Source organism: Pongo pygmaeus, chromosome 3 (genome assembly GCF_028885625.2).
Source record: "Pongo pygmaeus isolate AG05252 chromosome 3, NHGRI_mPonPyg2-v2.0_pri, whole genome shotgun sequence".
Lineage (NCBI taxonomy): Eukaryota > Metazoa > Chordata > Mammalia > Primates > Hominidae > Pongo > Pongo pygmaeus.
Genome location: NC_072376.2, coordinates 169,835,223 through 169,853,503, shown reverse-complemented (window position 1 = coordinate 169,853,503; position 18,281 = coordinate 169,835,223). Strand labels below are relative to the sequence as shown.

The 18,281-nt window shown below is 36.4% G+C and overlaps 1 protein-coding gene across 3 annotated transcripts in view; it reads left to right on the top strand.

Annotated features, from left to right (window-relative positions):
• Positions 1-18,281, top strand: part of PDGFC (platelet derived growth factor C) — a 215,818-nt gene that overhangs the window by 187,005 nt on the left and 10,532 nt on the right. For all 3 annotated transcript variants that reach the window (XM_063664233.1, XM_063664231.1, XM_063664232.1), the window contains one exon: positions 17,537-17,744. In XM_063664233.1, the coding sequence (XP_063520303.1) occupies positions 17,537-17,744 (208 nt within the window). The remainder of the gene's footprint in view (positions 1-17,536; positions 17,745-18,281) is intronic.

Genomic DNA, 18,281 nt, shown 5'->3' with positions numbered 1-18,281 from the left:
TCACTTTATAGCGGGGTACCTAGGACATAGTAAGCACTCTTAAAATTTTAAGTGAATGAATGGATGATAGATACATCTTTCATTGGTGTTCTGGTGGCAGAGACAAATGTTCCTGTGACAGCAAGCAGCACAAGGTCATTAAGTAGTACTGGCTGGGAAAATGCCAGGCTTTGCATTGTATTGTGGTAAACCAAATTCCTGAAGCCCAAAGCCAGAGAGCCGCAGTCCTAAGCTCCATATGAATGTTGATCCTAGGAAAAATCCCTGGTGGTTTGCCTGAGGAATCATTGGCACCTTCAAGATGTGCAATTGATGCCAATGTAGGATGTAAAATGCAAAAGCCAGGCAGGAAAAAAGATTCAGATCATATGGAGTAATAAAAAACATCCAAGTTCCTACCCTGTGCCAGAGGAACTTAATTTATTGGCTTGCCCCGTTCTCAGTATGGCATCACAATAGCTATACCTAATTTGTATTGTGCCTTTCATGTTACAGAATATTTCACATGCACGAACGTGTTTAGTGAATAATTATGATGAAAAAACCCCAATAAATAATTGGTATAAGTTTTGGAGTTCACGTCTTGAGGTTAATATTTTTGTTGAGAAAAATTGGGATGGATAGAATTTGCAATAGACATACATTGTTCGCCGATGACCAATTTAGCGGGGAGATTGTCTTGTATTGTTAATATTTAAATATGTTTATTCTATCCAAATTCATAAAGTTTCAACATTTGAAGAAACCTTTAAATTGTTTTTGCTTATCTTCCGTCTGATTCACAATCTCCTTTCCTCCCAAACAAAATGACTTTGTGACTATGGCATAAAATATAAGAATTCATTGTCTCTTAGCTCTTAAGTCCATTCCATTTTTAACTAATATTGTTTTTAGAAAGTTCTTTCCTGTATTAAACAAAAATCTTTCTTCTTTCAACTTCGTCTCACAGGTCCTTATCTTTCCGTTGAAGCTACTTGCAATAATTTTATGACCTTCACCATTGCTAATAATGCATGCTTGATTATTATGTTTTAAGATACAATTATGTGCATTATTTTATTTGAGCTGCAAAACAACCCATTAAATTAGATAGCTTATGTGTTATTATCTGTCTTACAGATACATACACTAAAATACAGAGAAAATAAATAATTGGCCAGTGATCACGCTCATAAAATGATAAATGGTGAATCCAGGGCCTATGCCCAGATCTTCTGATTTAAAATTCCATGTTCTTGCCATGATACTGCACGATACTATGTTTCCTCAAAGTATTCTTTCTTTTTTTTTTTTTGAGATGGAGTCTCACTCTGTCATCCAGGCTCAAGTACAGTGGCATGATCTTGGCTCACTGCAAGCTCCACCTCTCGGGTTCACGCCATTCTCCTGCCTCAGCCTCCTGAGTATCTGGAACTACAGGCACCCGCCACCATGCCTGGCTAACTTTTTTGTATTTTTATTAGAGACGGGGTTTCACCGTGTTAGCCAGGATGGTCTCGATCTCGTGACCTCGTGATCCGCCTGCCTCGGCCTCCCGAAGTGCTGGGATTACAGGTGTGAGCCACTGCACCCGGCCAGTATTCTTTCTAATTTTTAGTGATGTCTCATAAAGTCTTTACTGCTTCAGATTATAAATCCTCAGCTTCTTTAGTTTCTCGATTTTGTCAGCCACTTCTCAAGTGACCTGATTTTCAATAAAAGCAGCTAGATGATGAGTGCTAGCTGGTGTGTATGTGCATGTGTGTGCACACATGCAGATCTTGAGAAAAGTTCATAGACTTCTGGCTGGTATTTATAAAATATTTTGTAGTTACACCCAGTCTTTGAATGCCCCCGTACACACAGCTATTTTTTGTTTAGCTGAGTCTCTCATCTTAAGTAAAATTTTATGTATTTTCATAAACAAATGTGTACATCATGTGCCTTCTCAGAGGCAAAGAGTTTTCAAGTGAAGAATTATAGGCCTCACTCTTTATTTTCTATGTTACTATTTTGTCAAACCAGAAAAATGTATTTTTTCTAGGCAGCTGTTTAAGAATCATAAGTTTTTCTGTCTGCACTCTGTATTTGATTAGAGGGAAAACCTCACATCTTACCAACTTCATTCATTCTGGCTAGCACAGAAAATAAATGTTTTCAGATTGTAGCAGTGGATTCAATAAAACGAAAGTATTTCCAGTGCTCACTTAGAAACTGCTTTGCCCAGTAGATACAGGATTATACCAGGATCTAAATATCAAAGGAAGAGGTTACCCTTGTGTCAACAATTATATAATTCTATACTCAAAACCCAAGAGCAAACTAACCACTTCCTAAATTATGAATAGCAGTAGCACAAGCTGAAACCACAGTTGATCAGTGCATATAAAACCACAGTTTTCCTAGTACTTGTATATAATTATTTTCATAATATTTTGCACAAAATAATCAGAAGCCAGAAAATATTTCTGCATCAGTGAATAAGAAAGACATTTAGAAAGATAAATTCTTTTAAAGTAACCATTTCTGAAAAACGGTTTTAAAAACGGCATTATATTTGTTGCATGAGCATTCATATTTAACCAACTTAAATAGTCCTCTTTAAAACTGATTTCTCAGAAACTCTACTGCTTACACTGAATGTTTCAAGTCCCTTGAAGCTAATACTTTGAACCAAATACCCTTTCTTTGAAGCTAATTGGTTAGAAGATGATTAAAATTCGGATTTGAATTTCACCAGTTTTCCACATTGAATAAGAAGCAGCATTGAATTCATTGTGAAGACAGCCAATTGCTCAGGTCAAGTAAGGATTTTTGGCCCTGCTAAGTTTCTGATACTGAAATTTAACTTTTTAATTATTATAAACTTTTATCAACTTGTCTTCAAAAATTTCTAAAATACAGACTCATGAATTTAATCTCTCTTAGCCAAGTTCTTAAAGGGCCTTAGTAACAAAAGTTGCTATTGATCTTGGTAGCTTTTTGGGGTTCTGGAAATTCTCTGTGGACACCCAGGCATTCTTCCTTCAACTTTCCTGTGTATTTGTCTTTCTTTGCTCTCAATGTGTTCTGTGTGTGTGTTTTTTTCTCCTATCACTGCAGCATTTGCTTAGTTTGACTTCTTATTGGTGAGACTCCTTGTCCGAGATTATTGGCCAGCACACTTGATTTAAGAACACTCTGGAAATACTCAGCCACAGAATTGTGCCCCCACACCATGAATGTTGTCCATGAATGAAATCCTGTTGTCATTCTCTAGACCTGCTTTAGAGTCATATGTTCTGTAGTGCTGCTGGGCAGACATTCGGCATCTTCTTTGTGTATCTTCTCTACTCCTCTCCTAGACTGTTACCTTACATTTTCCCTCTCCTCAAGCCTCTGGCATTATTTCTCCCATCCTCACTCTTAGATGGTAATTTTTTTTCTCTGTCACAAGGAGATTACAAGCAATCAGAAAAGGACTTCTGAACACTTTCCTCACGCTACTTATCTGCATGTCTCATTAGCCCTGAGCAGCTGACTTTCCTCCCGGTGACCCTAGGCGAACACTGTCTGTCTTCCTTACTCCATCTCGTTCATCTCTTGACCACTCAGGTGTGCCTCCTGCACTCTTCTCTCTCTCTCCTCCTCCTTCTTCTTTTTTCCATTGGCCATTCTATTGGTTCATTACCGTCAACACATCAATAAGGCTATTACTTCTCCCATCTTTAAAGAAATATGTGCTTCTCCTGATCCCACATCGTCATCCAGCTACCACCCATGTTGTCTCCTCCCTTCTCAGCAACTGCTCACGACAGTTATGTTGCGTTCACTGCCCTCTTTTTATTCTCTTCTAAACTCATGCTCATCATATTTTTTGCCTTATCATTTGTCAGAATCGCACTTGGTACTCCATGATGACGTATTGCTAAATTCAGTGGAAAATCCTCAATCCTCCTCTTATCAGACCTATCATCAGTGGTTGACACAACTGATTATTCACTTCTTTTCGCTGAACACTTTGACACTGGGATCCAGATCAGCACTCTCTCCCTGTTTTCCACCTATCTCTGTGGCCGCTCCTCAGTCCTCTTCACTGGTTCCTCCTTCTCTCTCTCTGAACTGGAATTATGACAGTGTTTCTAGATTCAGTCCCTTTTTAAATAGAGATCACTTTATAACCATGGTACCTCTTCCTAATAACGTTCATTTGACAACCTTGTCCAATCTCATGACTTTTAGTAATATCCATAAACCTCTGGATCTCAAATTTATGTATCTAGCCCATCTAACCTAGAATCTTCTCTTGAATACCCACACAAATGAATATATATTACATAAATGGTGACAAGATAATCAAGAGCCTATTAATGTGGTTATGAATGATCATATGTTGATTAGGGTAATGGTGATTAGTTTCACAGTACTGTATCTGAAATCAGCTGAAGCAGTGAAGGTTTTAGGGAAATAAAGATGATTTCAGAGCATTGTACACTTGGGGCAAAGCGATACAGAATAGAGGGTCAGGGTAAAGAACAAGGCAAAGAAAAGAATGTAGGAAGATATTTTTCAATTGACCTTGAACTCTGTGGGAAGATATTGATCAACTGACCTAGAACTTTATTAAATCTCACTGTGACTTTGCACCTCCTGAGTATTCTAGCCCTGCCCAATGTAGACATTAGATTCTACATGGAAAAAATATGCATTATTTTAATAGTTCCGTAAGTTGATCCTAGTTGATAGAATTTTACCTTTTGTAACTGCATGAACGTTACACTTTGAAGAGTCGGTCATCTCTCACCTGTACTGACAATGCTGTTCAGTCACCCCTTTATCTGATGCTGGCTGCCCCCTTTCCAGACTGTTGTGCACCCAGTAAGATTCCTTGCATATCAGATTGAGAACTGATGGATCTACTTTTAGAAGTTTATTAAACTTAGGGCCGGGCACAGTGGCTCACATCTGTAATCCCAGCACTTTGGGAGGCTGAGGCGTGCAGATCACCTGAGGTCAGGAGCTCAAGACTAGCCTGGCCAACACGGTGAAACGCCATCTTTAGAAAATACAAAATACAGAGTGCAAAAATTAGCCAGGTGTGGTGGCAGACACCTGTAATCACAGCTACTTGGGAGCCTGAGGCAGAAGAATCCCTTGAACCCTGGAGGCAGAGGTTGCAGTGAGCCGAGATTGCGCCACTGTACTCCACACTCCAGCCTGAATGACAGAGTGAGACTCCGTCTCAAAAAAAATTCAGAACAATAAGATCTTAGCCTTGGTGTCCTTAGTCTCTGCCTATGCAGAATGTGAATCATCCTGTTTGCTTTATAGTTTATATCACAGTGGCAATCATATCCCTGAGCTGTTAGGGATCAAAGTTTCTACATTGTTCTCATGTACACCAAAAATTATTGAGAATAAAATGGACCACTGTACATACATAAAGTGTAATCATTTATTTAACAGTCTTCCAATTATAGAACATTTAAGTTTTAAATTTTATTTTTAATTTTCTCTATTAATAATGCTACAATGACTATCCTTGGATTATACTTCTGATTATTTCCTTAAGATAAAAATTCTGAATATGGAATTACAGGATCTGAAAAAATGGACATTTTTAAGGCTTGTGGAAAATATTGTTGAATTGTCTTTCAGAAATACTTTGACATTTTACTCTTCTTTACAGTTCATGAGAAAAATATTTTTGCCGTCTTGATCTACAATTGACATTAACTCTCCTCTGTCTTCTGATTTCTTTTTTCATTGGCCTTCTTCTTTTCTAATTGCAAATATACACATATTTCTGTACTTATTATATTATGCTTTTTTCTAATCTTTCTTCTCATAAATCTATTATTCTTTCTTATTTTTTTCTCCCTGCCAAACTTAATGAAAAAGTTCTACTTGCTTTCTCCATTTCACTGCTTTTTCTTTAACCGCCCCTTTTCTTCCTTTCTTACTTCGATGAAACTTCTCTATTCCTAAGGTCACAGAACACCACCTGTGGAATAGCTACAGTGGCCTACTTTTACTCCTCTTTCTTGTTGATCTTTCCATCACTTTGATGTTATTCTCCCTCTCTACTCCTCAAAACTCTTTCCTCCTTGGGAGGAAAAATCACTAAGACCTCCAGGCTCTCTTCCCGACCCTTAGATTGATCTATTTTGAGACACCTGTGCTGGTTGATCCAGTGCCTTGGCCATTGGTCTAAGTATGGGGAAATCCCATTTTCCTGTCTTCTATCCTCTTCTCTTTTCATGTGTGCTCTTAGCTCATGGCTTTAACATTTGACTTTTGTATATGTTAATGATTATCATTCTCTATTCCAAGTGAGTCCTCTATATTTAATGCCACAAAAATGTTTGCAGTTGTCTGCTGGATATATGTATGTCAATACACCTCCACTTATTATAAATTGACCCAACCTAAACTTTTCCTTCTTTCTTACCAATTTTGCCTGTATTAGATAGTTATGTCACTGTTAACGCATTCTCTCAAGCTAGAATCATTTAAAATTAAGCATATCTCTTCTCTCCCTGATTCCCCATCCCACCAGCCACCAATTCCTGTTGGTTCTACCATGGTCATGTACTTTGCCACCCTTCTTTTCATTTGTTTTCCTCAATGGTGGTAATCAATCAGGTCATAAAGCATACTCTTTTTAGCACTTCATTAATATTCTGTCAGATCCTGAATACTATTGGAGATCAAAATATCCAAAAGACATTAAGATTTGGCCCCACCATGAAAGAACTTCGAGGCAAGTAGGAGGGACATGTGCAACAATTTCAATTTGATGTGGTGCTAGACATATGAACAGAATGATACAGGATCACAAAGGTCGACCAGCTTAGAGGTAGTCGTGTATATACAGAGAGAGGTCTCACTAGTGGAAGCCTACTGGAGAAACTGAGTCTTTATTAGTGAGTAGTGATAAGCCATATGACAAGGCAATAAAAGCAGTTATTATTAACAAAGGGCAACATCAGGAGCAAAGGTTCAGATGCCAAAGCCTTGTTCATGGCTCTCACCAGAGTCTGCACACCCCCTTCTCCCAACCCAAGGTACCTCCTCACCTAAAATAGAAGTAGAAAGCCAGAAAAATTAAACTTTTATGTATCCCACCTTCCTTAACATCTCTTTTGACTCTTGCACTACTTTGTGATTAAATCCAGATTCCATAGCATGGCACAAACAAAGCCTTCCCAATCAGACCCCAATTCATTCCTGCAGCCTCACCTTTCACCGTCTACTCTCCCCCTAATAGCACTGCTTTGTCACAGTCTTCATCTTTTTCTTCACCCAACACCATTTTTTTCCAACTCAGTTTCCTTGTAAATATCTAAAGTGCTTCTTCCTTCTAATCTATATAATAATTACTTTCTAATTCTCTAAGCTGTAGATTAACTTTGATCTCTTCTTTGTATCCCCTCCTTAATTCTCTAGGCAGAATTAATCGCTCTCACAGCACTTGGGTTTTTACTTCCATTATAGTCATTACCTAAATGACACAGGTTTTTCCATCAAGAGATACGAACCTCACAATGGCTATATTATTCATATTCTTCATTCGTTGTGAGCACATGACAGGAGTATAATATAGTCTACTGAATGATTTAACTTTTTATCTAACCCTGTTTTCAGAGCCATATCTTGCTTGTATCAATAGAAGAAGCCTTCTCAGGTGTGTTTGAGGTGACCGTACCAACTTTTCACAAAAATACTCTATGTTCTCTGTTGCCCCCGGTGATCGTTTTGACCTGCCCAGAATTCTGACCGTGAGACACAATCTCATTTTAGTGTGGCGACCGACATGTAAAAACATGACCAAAGAACATATAACTGTTTATGCTTTTATTTTTTGAAAGTGTTCAGATCTGTGCATGAATACTAAAGATTTTATGGCAGAATAGGGATATCACAGAGTGATTTAAAAATGTAAAAAGAATGCCCAAACACTTCACAAAATAATTATCATTTATATTTTTCTCCATTGTTGAAATAGGAACGGCATGCTAACTAGTTACTTTACAGAAGTTTCTTTTAATATAACACCATACACTGTAATTAAGATACCAGTGACACAGTGGGCCTCAGAGTTGAAATCCTGCATTTTGCGTAGGATTTTTTGTTGGTTTCATTTCATATAAAGATTTTATAAGCAAAGAATATGAATTCAGAAAACTGGCATAGGAGAAGTGAGCTAAGGATATTATTATGCTTATTTTTTAAGTTCTTTAGCACAGAGGTATTCATGGCCATAAAGATTAATTTGCTGATGTGTAATGCCCATTTCTCCCTCCAGAACAGCTACTGAATATAAATCTGTTTTAGAAGAGAAAAAGTTTGTTTCAGAATTTTCCTTGTGGGGCTGGACAAGCTCTGATTTGCCACATAAGTCTAGAAAGAATGTTGGGTGGAGATGTCATTGAACGCTGCCTAATGAGGTCATGCCACTCCGTGTAACACAGACCAACATCAATCATGAGCTATATTTTTTAAAATAATTATTTATCTTTGCTAAACTTGGTACAACTTGGATAATTAAATATACAATAAAAATGTGTATGATAATCCTTAAATATGTATAGTGCTGAATTGTTTATTAAATTTTTAAAATATGCTATTTTGCTTAATCCTTATAACAGTTTTCCTAGGTAGGTAGAATCATCCCTCCTTTGAATACCAGACACACACATAAATGAGGTGTTCACCATGTAATTTTGACAAACGCCCCATATTCTGTGGCTAGTAGGTATGCCTCCCCTACCCTGAAGAAGAGAGTACTGTTTGCATTGTCAGCAGTAGGAGACTTAGTGAGTGCCTTCTGACCAGATAAAATGTACCTGGGAGGGATGAATGGCAGGTTGCAGGAGGCATACTGCATTAACCGAGGCTTATGAAATCTGTACAAAGCCCTTCCATTGAGTTCCACTGTGAATAATCTATAGAATGTTTAAAATAAAGGCCATTTTTTAAGTTTGAAATTTAAAAGCAGGATATTTTTCTAGAAAAGTAATTGGTATTTTTACTAATACTCTATCGAGCATTTGTTGTAGAATGTGTAAATTTCTGTTATTTAATTCAGACAACAATGGCAAAGGCAAAAAACAGGGAGACCAGTTAGAAGACTGTTTCACATGTTGGCCTGAATTGTAAAGTGGCAGCAATGGAAGTAGGGAAAATGGTCAGATTCTAGACATAGTATGAAGATTGAGCCAAGATAACTTGATGTGGGATATGGGTGTAGCACAGAAAAGAGAGGAGCAAAGTACGACTGCAAATTACGGAATTGGCATTTACTGAAACGGTAATAATGTGTTGGTAAGAAATAGGAATTTTCTGGTACTCCATGTATAAATGATACGCAATGCTTTGAAACTATAGAAGATCACCAAGGGGAAGAATGTAGACAGAAACTAGAAAAGGTCCAAGCAGAGATCCTTGGGACACTCCAGCATGGAAAAAGAAGGTGATAAGGAGGAACCAGCACTCAGAGCTAAGGAGAAGCATCTTGTCAGATAGGAAGAAAATCTGCAGAGCACAGTGTGTGAAAAGCCACTTTCACACACTGATTGGTCAGTTAGTAAGACTGAAAAAACAGACCATTGAATTCAGCCATGTGGGGGGTCATTGCTGACCTTTGCATACATTCTAATGGCTTCCACTGAATTATCTCATTTTTCCCCTCAAAGCAGTTCACTGGGGGATTTTTCTGTTGCCCTCCCAGTTTCAGCTACTTAACACTCTTTTTATACTGTCAAGACATTTTAAAGTAAATAACTGTGTACCCTTGTTTCTTACTCAAAATAAGGCCTTCCACTCAAGGCACATACAAAACTAGAATGAAGTTGAGTGTATTATCCAACTATTTAACTTATTGAACATATAATTGACAATGTCTACCAATATAGCCACTATTCCTGAGCTAGATTTCCACAAAACATTCCACGATTTCCCTTAATGGTGGTTGAGTGATACATTGAATAAATATTGTACTGTAGGATAAATTTCTGTAAGAAAGTGTCTTCAGAGATTTTGGGTTTGAGGTATATATTCTTTCATGTTTTGCAGTGAAGGTGTGTTTTTCTTCCAACAGTTCTTAGTTTATGTTTTCTTTCATTGGAAGTTCATCACTGTTACGCGTTTCTTGAGTATTATAACAAAGCAAATCCACAAGCATTCAATATAAGATTAGGAAGAAAAGTCCTGCGATACTTTGTTGTCAAACACTTGCCACTGATAGACGTTATTTTAGCTTTTAAGGCCTGTCACATTGTTTATTCAGAGGAATCGTTTTTCAAATTTTGGTAAAAAAAAAAAAAAAAAACCTTAATTTTGGCTTCCCACAGATGCCATTGTGGAAAGCATTCTTAGTACTATGTTATTTAGTCATCCCATGGAATTCTAGTTTTCAACATTGATTATTACTTATAACCCACAGTTTGACCTAGGAAGTGGGAAACTCTGTGTATTGACTCTGACTCACCAGCCAACAATGAGCCTGCTCTGTGGTGGAGTTGACTTCTGTGGAGACCTTCAGCGCTAGCACTAGGGTGAAATTTTTTCTTTAGCTTGTAGACCACCAGTGCTTTAGGTGAAAAGGTGTTGAGAGTAACAGTGTTTTAGTTTGTGAATCTGATTAGATAGTAATGGTTCTCCAGTTTCATGATGACGAGAAAAGTGAGTCCATAGCAGTTGTTTCATCTATCAAGTTGATAAGAAGGTCTACTTAGTACATAAACATTACTTTTATTTAAGACAACACTTTTGGCAAAATTAGCCATCTCTTTTTTCATATATCCATTCTTCTCAGGAAGACTTCTGCTCTCCAGGGTTTTTCTGAAACCATGAAACTCGTGGCCTTTGAAGGCCAGTTGCAGGTTTGAGCCTTAAAAAGTATTGCTTTTAAATGCTGGCTCATCACTTTCATACTGTGATGGGTTATATAGATATGTCAAGTTTTATTCAATTGTCATGCTCTTTTAATAAGAACCCCTCAATTTTAAGCCTTGATGTGAATATAATTGGCCACCTTCCCTAGGATTTCTCACTTAAATATATAATCTGCATTACTCACACAATATTAAAACATCTGTTCTTGAGTAGGAATGCAAGCATTTGCTTTTCATTGCCGGCTTAAAAATAATTTAAAAACATGACCCAGATAACTTTTTGAATGAATTCGGGTAAGAACATAGGGAAAGGCAAAGAAGCGTGTTTAAATGAATTGTTTCAGGACATTCTTGTGTCTTTACAGAACCTCCCGTGAGTTGTTCCTGGCAGGCATTTGTGTCTGCATGCCCTGTCGGCTGCTTAGGCTCTTTAAAAGTAAGACTTCTGTACAATATATCAGTTTGACATTACATAAATGAGATTGGAGACACCTTTAAGAAGTGATGTTACCCAAGGCTGGACATTTATTGTCTTCTCTTAAATACCAGATCATTTTATAATATTGTTTTGTTTTTAACTCCGACAATAAAACCTAATCTGCATTCCTAACCTTCTGTTAGGTATGAATGAATTGAAAACTTTCTTATCAGTTTGAAGTGTACTATATGCAGTTGACTAGGAAAGTTGCAACATAAATCTTTGTAGGCCCTAATAGTTTTGCAACAGTTGCTATGCTACTCAAGGTAAACATTTATATGTGTGTATTTGTCCAAGGAAGATTCATTTTAAGTGTGTTTTTAAAATTGCACTGGCCACAAAAATCCTAATAAAATGTCAAGCTATGGTTTTTTGGAGGTAAGTAACGACTGATTGTGAAATTATAAGTAGTTCAGATAGTACTATTCCAAACAGGAAGTCAGCTTTTCTTTTTTCTAAAAAAGGGGAAAGATGTTAACAAGTGCAGAAAATATTTAAGGTAGCCATAATAAAATACAAAACAGTAAAACACTGATTTTTGAAAAGAACAATGGAAAAGTCAATAAGAAAACTTCACTTTTGCAGCCAAACTTGCTGTCTTGAGCTTGTTCCTATGGCTACGATCTTGTCTGAACTCCTGGGCTGCCAGTTATTTTTCATTAATAAAAATAGAAATATATTTGTTTTTCAGTAATTCTTACATACTAAGTTCACTTTTTTCTGGTCCACATTCACCAGGATTTGTGTGATACTTGTTTGGTTACTTGTGTGATTCATAATAGCAGATTCTCATTTTGGCTTTGTTTTGGCAAGAGAAAACTCTCTTCTGTGATGCAGTATACTTGGCTTCTCACAAAGGCAAGAATTTTCTCTTGTTTTGTTTATAGTTCTCACCTCACAGGTTTTTACTTTTGTTCGTTTGTTTTATTTTTTATTTTTTTATTTTTTATTTTTTTGAGGCAGAGTCTCACTTTATGACCCAGGCTGGAGTGCCGTGGCCCAATCTCGGCTCATTGCAACCTCCGCCTCCTGGGTTCAAGTGATTCTTGTCCCTCAGCCTCCCAAGTAGCTGGGATTATAAGCATGGCCAACATGCCCGGCTAATTTTTTCTATTTTTAGTAGAGATGGGGTTTCACTATGTTGGCCAGGCTGGTCTCGAACTTCTAAACTTCAAGTGATCCACCTGCCTTGGCTTCGGGAAGTGCTGGGATTACAGGTGTGAGCCACTGCACCTGTGTGAGCCCTTACAGGTTTTTAAATAAATGCTTGTTGAATGATTGAATGGACATGGTGTAATATTATCCTTTGTTTGCTCCTATAATAGTTAAGTGGAGAAGTTGATGGCATGTATTAGCATTCTAGGGCTGCATTAACAAAATACCACAGACTTAAACAGTGGTACCTTAAACAATGGAAACTTGTTTTCTCAAAATTTTGGTTGCTAGAAATTGAGATCAGGGTGTCAGCAGGTTTGGTTTCTTCTGACACCTCTCTCCTTTACTTGTAGATGTTCATTTTCTTCCTGTGTCTTCAGATGGTCTTCCCTCTCTACTATGTCTATGTTAAAATTTTCTCTTATTATAAGAACACCAATCATGTTAGATTAGGGTCCACCCTAATTACCTTATTTTACTGATCTCTTTAAAGACCATGTCTCCAAATACAGGCATTCTGAGATACTGTGAGTAGGACTTTAGTAGAATAGAAATTTTGAGTGAACTCTAATTCAGCCCATAACACAACATGTGTCTATATTCATTTAAACATTTTTGGTATCAGTTTTCTAAGCATGGAACTGTTTCCTTCCGATTTTTAGGATCATACTGCTTCTATCTATAAGCCAGACATGCCTTTCTAGGATATTTGATGTCTTAAAGAGCAGGGTAAACTTCATGTACTCTCAAAATTTTATATATATATATAAATGTAGAATTATCCCACAGTTGTACCACAGGACAGTGTTTCCCAAAACTCACTGATCTGCTAAAACAACAAGGAGAGTTAAAAGAAAAAAAAATAGAGTTCAGTCCCATTATAGACTTAGTAAGTCAGTCAATTATTTTGAAGCTCTCAAGATAATTTTGCTGAAGCTGTGTTGGACTCCCTTGTATCTGATAATTCAGTAGAATTTTTAAATGTAAAAGCTAGCAAGAAAGTTGAAGGTCATTGAATATAGCTACCATATTTTGTAGTGGAGGAAACTGAGGCGCAGATAGATTATGCAATTTAGTCAAACTCTCTTCCCTACATGTGAGTATCTTTGGGATTTAGAGTCCAGTTCCTTGACTCCTGATCATAGTTCTCTCATTATCATGTTGTCATTCAGAGTAACTTTCATCAGAGAATTTTAAAGACCCAATTTTGTATAGGATCCTTATCTCATGGAGCTGACATCTTAGAAATGTACTGTTTGGCAGGACACTTCATCACATAGATTTTAGATGCTTTTCTGCTCTTTGACAACCTGTCCTTACAAAGTAATAGACCTAAAAGGGTCTAGGCTAGGGCCACACCATCACCAAGGTTATCATTACTGCCCTGCAGGTGATAACACAGAAGCTTTTCTCTGGCTGAATAAGGGTTTTGGTTTAGTTGTCTACATTGCAGAACACCAAGAAACTCTGCTTCCCGTTTGTGTCCATTGCTATCCACTAAATTGTCTTAGCACAACCTATAGCTTAAAAGTACACCATCATATTTTTATGAAGAATAAAAGACATAAACAGGGAATGTGAAAATCCAATTCAAGTCAAGGCATATTTTGCATATTCTAACCAGTTTAACAGCCCAATCATAAGGGTTTTTAAATATCAAAGGTATTGTTAGAATTTTCTAGATACTAATTATGGGAGAAAATGCCATTAGTCTGTAATGAACAGTGTTACTTTGTTAGAGAGAAAAGTAAAACTTAAAAATTCAAAGACTTTTTTTTCTGTAACTTCTTTTTTTCATTGCTCCCCCTTTCTCTCTGAGAGTCCTTTAAACAACTTAGAAAAGCAGAACTTTGAAACTGAACAACTCGGCTCTTCCTTGAACCAGTGGGTGGAGGGACAGTCATGAGAAGGCCCTTAAATAGAAGCACCACTTCCCCTGTTCTGTCCAGGGATTGATTCTTTGAATCCCGGGAACTTATGTTCATTCTTCTTTCCTGTTTTTTTGGGTGGGGACCACTGTGTGTGGGGTGTGGTGGGGAAACAGTTGTCTTTCTAAATTTATCAAATTTTAATTTAAATATTTAGAAGCTTAGAGATTTGTAACACCAACTGATCTATACATACAGTAACAGAAGATGCTTTTCTCCCAACCTTTAACATTTGAAGGGATGGGTATGCAGATTGCAGATACTTCACTGGACCCAAGGTGTGCATCTTTTGTTTGCCCAGTATTACAGGCTTATCTTGTTTTGCCTTCTTTTGTGTTAATGTTTTGAACTTCATCTCAGCAATATTCATTTCAGTTAGAACTTTGTATTGCTTCAAAAGAAATGCTTTATTCAGAGAGTCTCCAACAGACTGGAAGCAAAATAAGCCAAATCATTCTTGGATTACAGTCTAATTGAAATTCGCCTACATAACAATTATATTTTATGCTTAAAATATACATCTTCCCCCTGACAATTTAATAAATAATGTATACTTTTTGTATTAACTTGCTAGCAACCACTTATTTTATCTGTACAGATTTTGAAACTTTCCATTTGTGATAATACTTATTCTTTGACTATTACTGACCCCTTAATTTTTACTTTATAAAACATTTATATACATATATAGGCTTATGTTTTTGAAATATGCAAAAATTTGCATTAACTTTTTACACCATAAATTTAATCAATAGTAACTTGCTTGGCTAAATTAAAATTAAAACCGTTTTTAGGTCAATGTTTATATCTATAATAGAGTTTTCAGTCATAGTTCTGTCAAAGCAATTTTGTGTTCCTTGGACAATTATAGAAAACACTGGGTAATAAAAACATATTAGATTTAGTTCCTACTCTCAAAGTTTAACAGTCTAATGGGTAGAGCAAAAATATCATAAAATAATTAGAAAATATCTTAGTCCTAATATTTTAGCCAGATCCTTGACATTATTGAAATTAAGTCTTCAATAGTAACCATTGTACTGCATATATATGTACTTACACATTTCCATGTATCTTTGCGTATCTTTGTTTATCCTGTAACATCATGTCATAAACCTCAAATATACAAAATAAAACTTATTTAAAAAACAAAAAGATGAAAGGAGTAACAGCTGAGTGGAGACTTGGAAAGTACTTGTGAGTAATCCAGGCAAGGAAGGAGGCCAGACATTGTCATTCCACTGTGCTTTTCTCATAATGCACACACAGGCCCTGGAACACTGTAGTTACTCAATAAACTTTTGTTAAAAAAAAAAAAAAAAAGGATGAAATCATTGTTGGCCCAAGGCTGCCACGTTCATTTCTGCCTATTATACCCTGTAAGAATGTTCCCCTGTGGGCAGTGGAACACCCACAAAGCCAGGAGCCCCATGAGGGTTCTGCCTGTCCAGAGGAAAGGTGCTCTTTTTCCTAGTTTACTGTTCAGCTTCTGCTCTTCAAGCCAAGTGCTCACAGAGCAGCCCACAGAGGGAGTCTCTTTCCAGTTGACCCAATGAAGATAATATGGACAGTGATGACCCTGTTGTGCAAGGTTTCATGGATGAATTGGATTTTTGAAAAGGTCATTGTAATGGTAAAGATTTATGATGTGGATCAACAGGGGGAGAGTTTTTGCATGTCAGGTATGGGGACAGATTTAGCATAAGTTAAGTTACAAAGTCTGAGATGATATTATATGTGCAGTAGTCAGTGAAGAGACTAGATTGATTGGAACAAAATATGCATGTCTCTGATGAGTAGCGGATTAAAGTGGAAGGTGAGCAGAGGTCAGTTTTTGAGGGCTCTGAATGCTGTGTAAGGAATTTGGATTTTATCCTCCAGATGAGAAATCACATAGGCATTTGTCCAAATTCATCATAGGATCAGTAATATCTTATTTAGTAGATTAACCCAGGATTATGCAGCATAGAACAAAAGGAGAGAGAAATGATTAAAGGTAAGGAGATAAGGTTAGAAGCTGCTATTTATAGTACATGTTTTTAGTATCGAGCCCAGGATGGAAGTAATGAGAATGAAAAGGAAGAGCGGATGTGTTAGTGTTTTCCTATACATGGGCATTTAGATTGCTTCCAGTCTTTCTAATCATTGAACATATTTCCATGTGCATAAGTGAAAGAATATTCAGTGTTTATCAGTTACATCAGCTAAAGTGTTGTGCCTACGTACACTAACTTCTGCAGGCAGAGCAGAGGAATTCCAATTTAATCACATCCTCAGTAATCCTTTTTAAAATTCTTGCCAATCTCATCTGCGTGAAAAAGTATCCTTTTTTCGTATGTGAAATAATATCTCTCTTTGGATTTCTCTGATAATGAAGTTTAGCATATTTTCATATGTTTATTGACCACTCAAGCTTCTTATCTGTAATATGCCCATTTTTCTTCCATTGCATTTGTCTTTATTTTTGTATATTCTGGATACTAATCTTACGACAGTAACATAGTTTGTCAGCGTGTTCTCCCAGTGTCCCTCTGATCTCTTAATCTTGTTTATTAGGCATTTTATATTAAAAATATATTGTAGGCAATTTATTAAGCTGATCTTTTATGATTTAGACATTTTCTATCTTGATTAATAAGTTCTTTAATGTCGAATGATTTCTAACTGTATTTTGTTCTAGATCTTTTGGGTTAATTATTTCTTATTCAATTTTTAATTTATGTGACACCAATTTGCATAATTACCAGGTAATTTTTCAGATTAAGAAAAATGAAAAGTGGAAAAGAAAAGGAAAATTTGGTAAACTGTATTATAGTTTTCATTCTAGGTTTATAATTGAACCATGAAGATATTTTTAATTCTTTTACATGACCAAAAGATATCCATATCCTTCACGGTTGGTGGTAATGAAAATTAATGTCTTTCTCATTGATTTTACAGGAAATCTATCAGAGTTCATCTTCGTGAAGTCTTTGCAGAGTAGTTATTTCTAATTGGATTCAATACAATTTTCCTTCACACATATTTCCAGCCTTAGTCTTTATAATTTTTTGCATATGTCCAGAAGGAATACATTGTCATTTTTAAAACAGTTAACACAGGATTCATTTTACTTTCAGCAATTCACAGAAGCTGTGAGTCCTTCAGTGCTACCCCCTTCAGCTTTGCCACTGGACCTGCTTAATAATGCTATAACTGCCTTTCGTACCTTGGAAGACCTTATTCGATATCTTGAACCAGAGAGATGGCAGGTGGACTTAGAAGATCTATATAGGCCAACTTGGCAACTTCTTGGCAAGGCTTTTGTTTTTGGAAGAAAATCCAGAGGTAAGCTCCCTCTTCAGATTAGAACCTCATTTAATTTTCTTAACAGCTAATGTTTCAGATTCTTCTGCCACAGCTTCTAAAGGGTAGAGTTTAAAATTCATCAGTGATATATTCAATACATTTTCTTATCATTTGAGCATATTTATATATTGAATAATAATATATACAAAAGGAGGAACTTAGTTATAACTCAGTGGGTGTGGAAAATTGAAAGGGGGATACTTCTGAAAATTCCAGGTATATATTATCTTCAAAAATATCATTTTGATGAAGTCCTTCATTGCATTTTACAAAAATCACTGCTTACTCAAACCTAGTACTTGGAATATGTTGATTTTGGGACTCAAAAGAGATTATCATAGCTGCAAAACCAGGTTAGGGATAGAAAAAGGGGATCCTCTACAAAAATGTTTGTCTACAGTATCTCCCATGGGTCAGTATTATATGACTTTGCATTTTCTAAGCCTAGACAATTCTAAAAACTATGAAAAATGGCAACGACGCAACATAAAATAGAATTCGTAGTTTTCAAGGCAG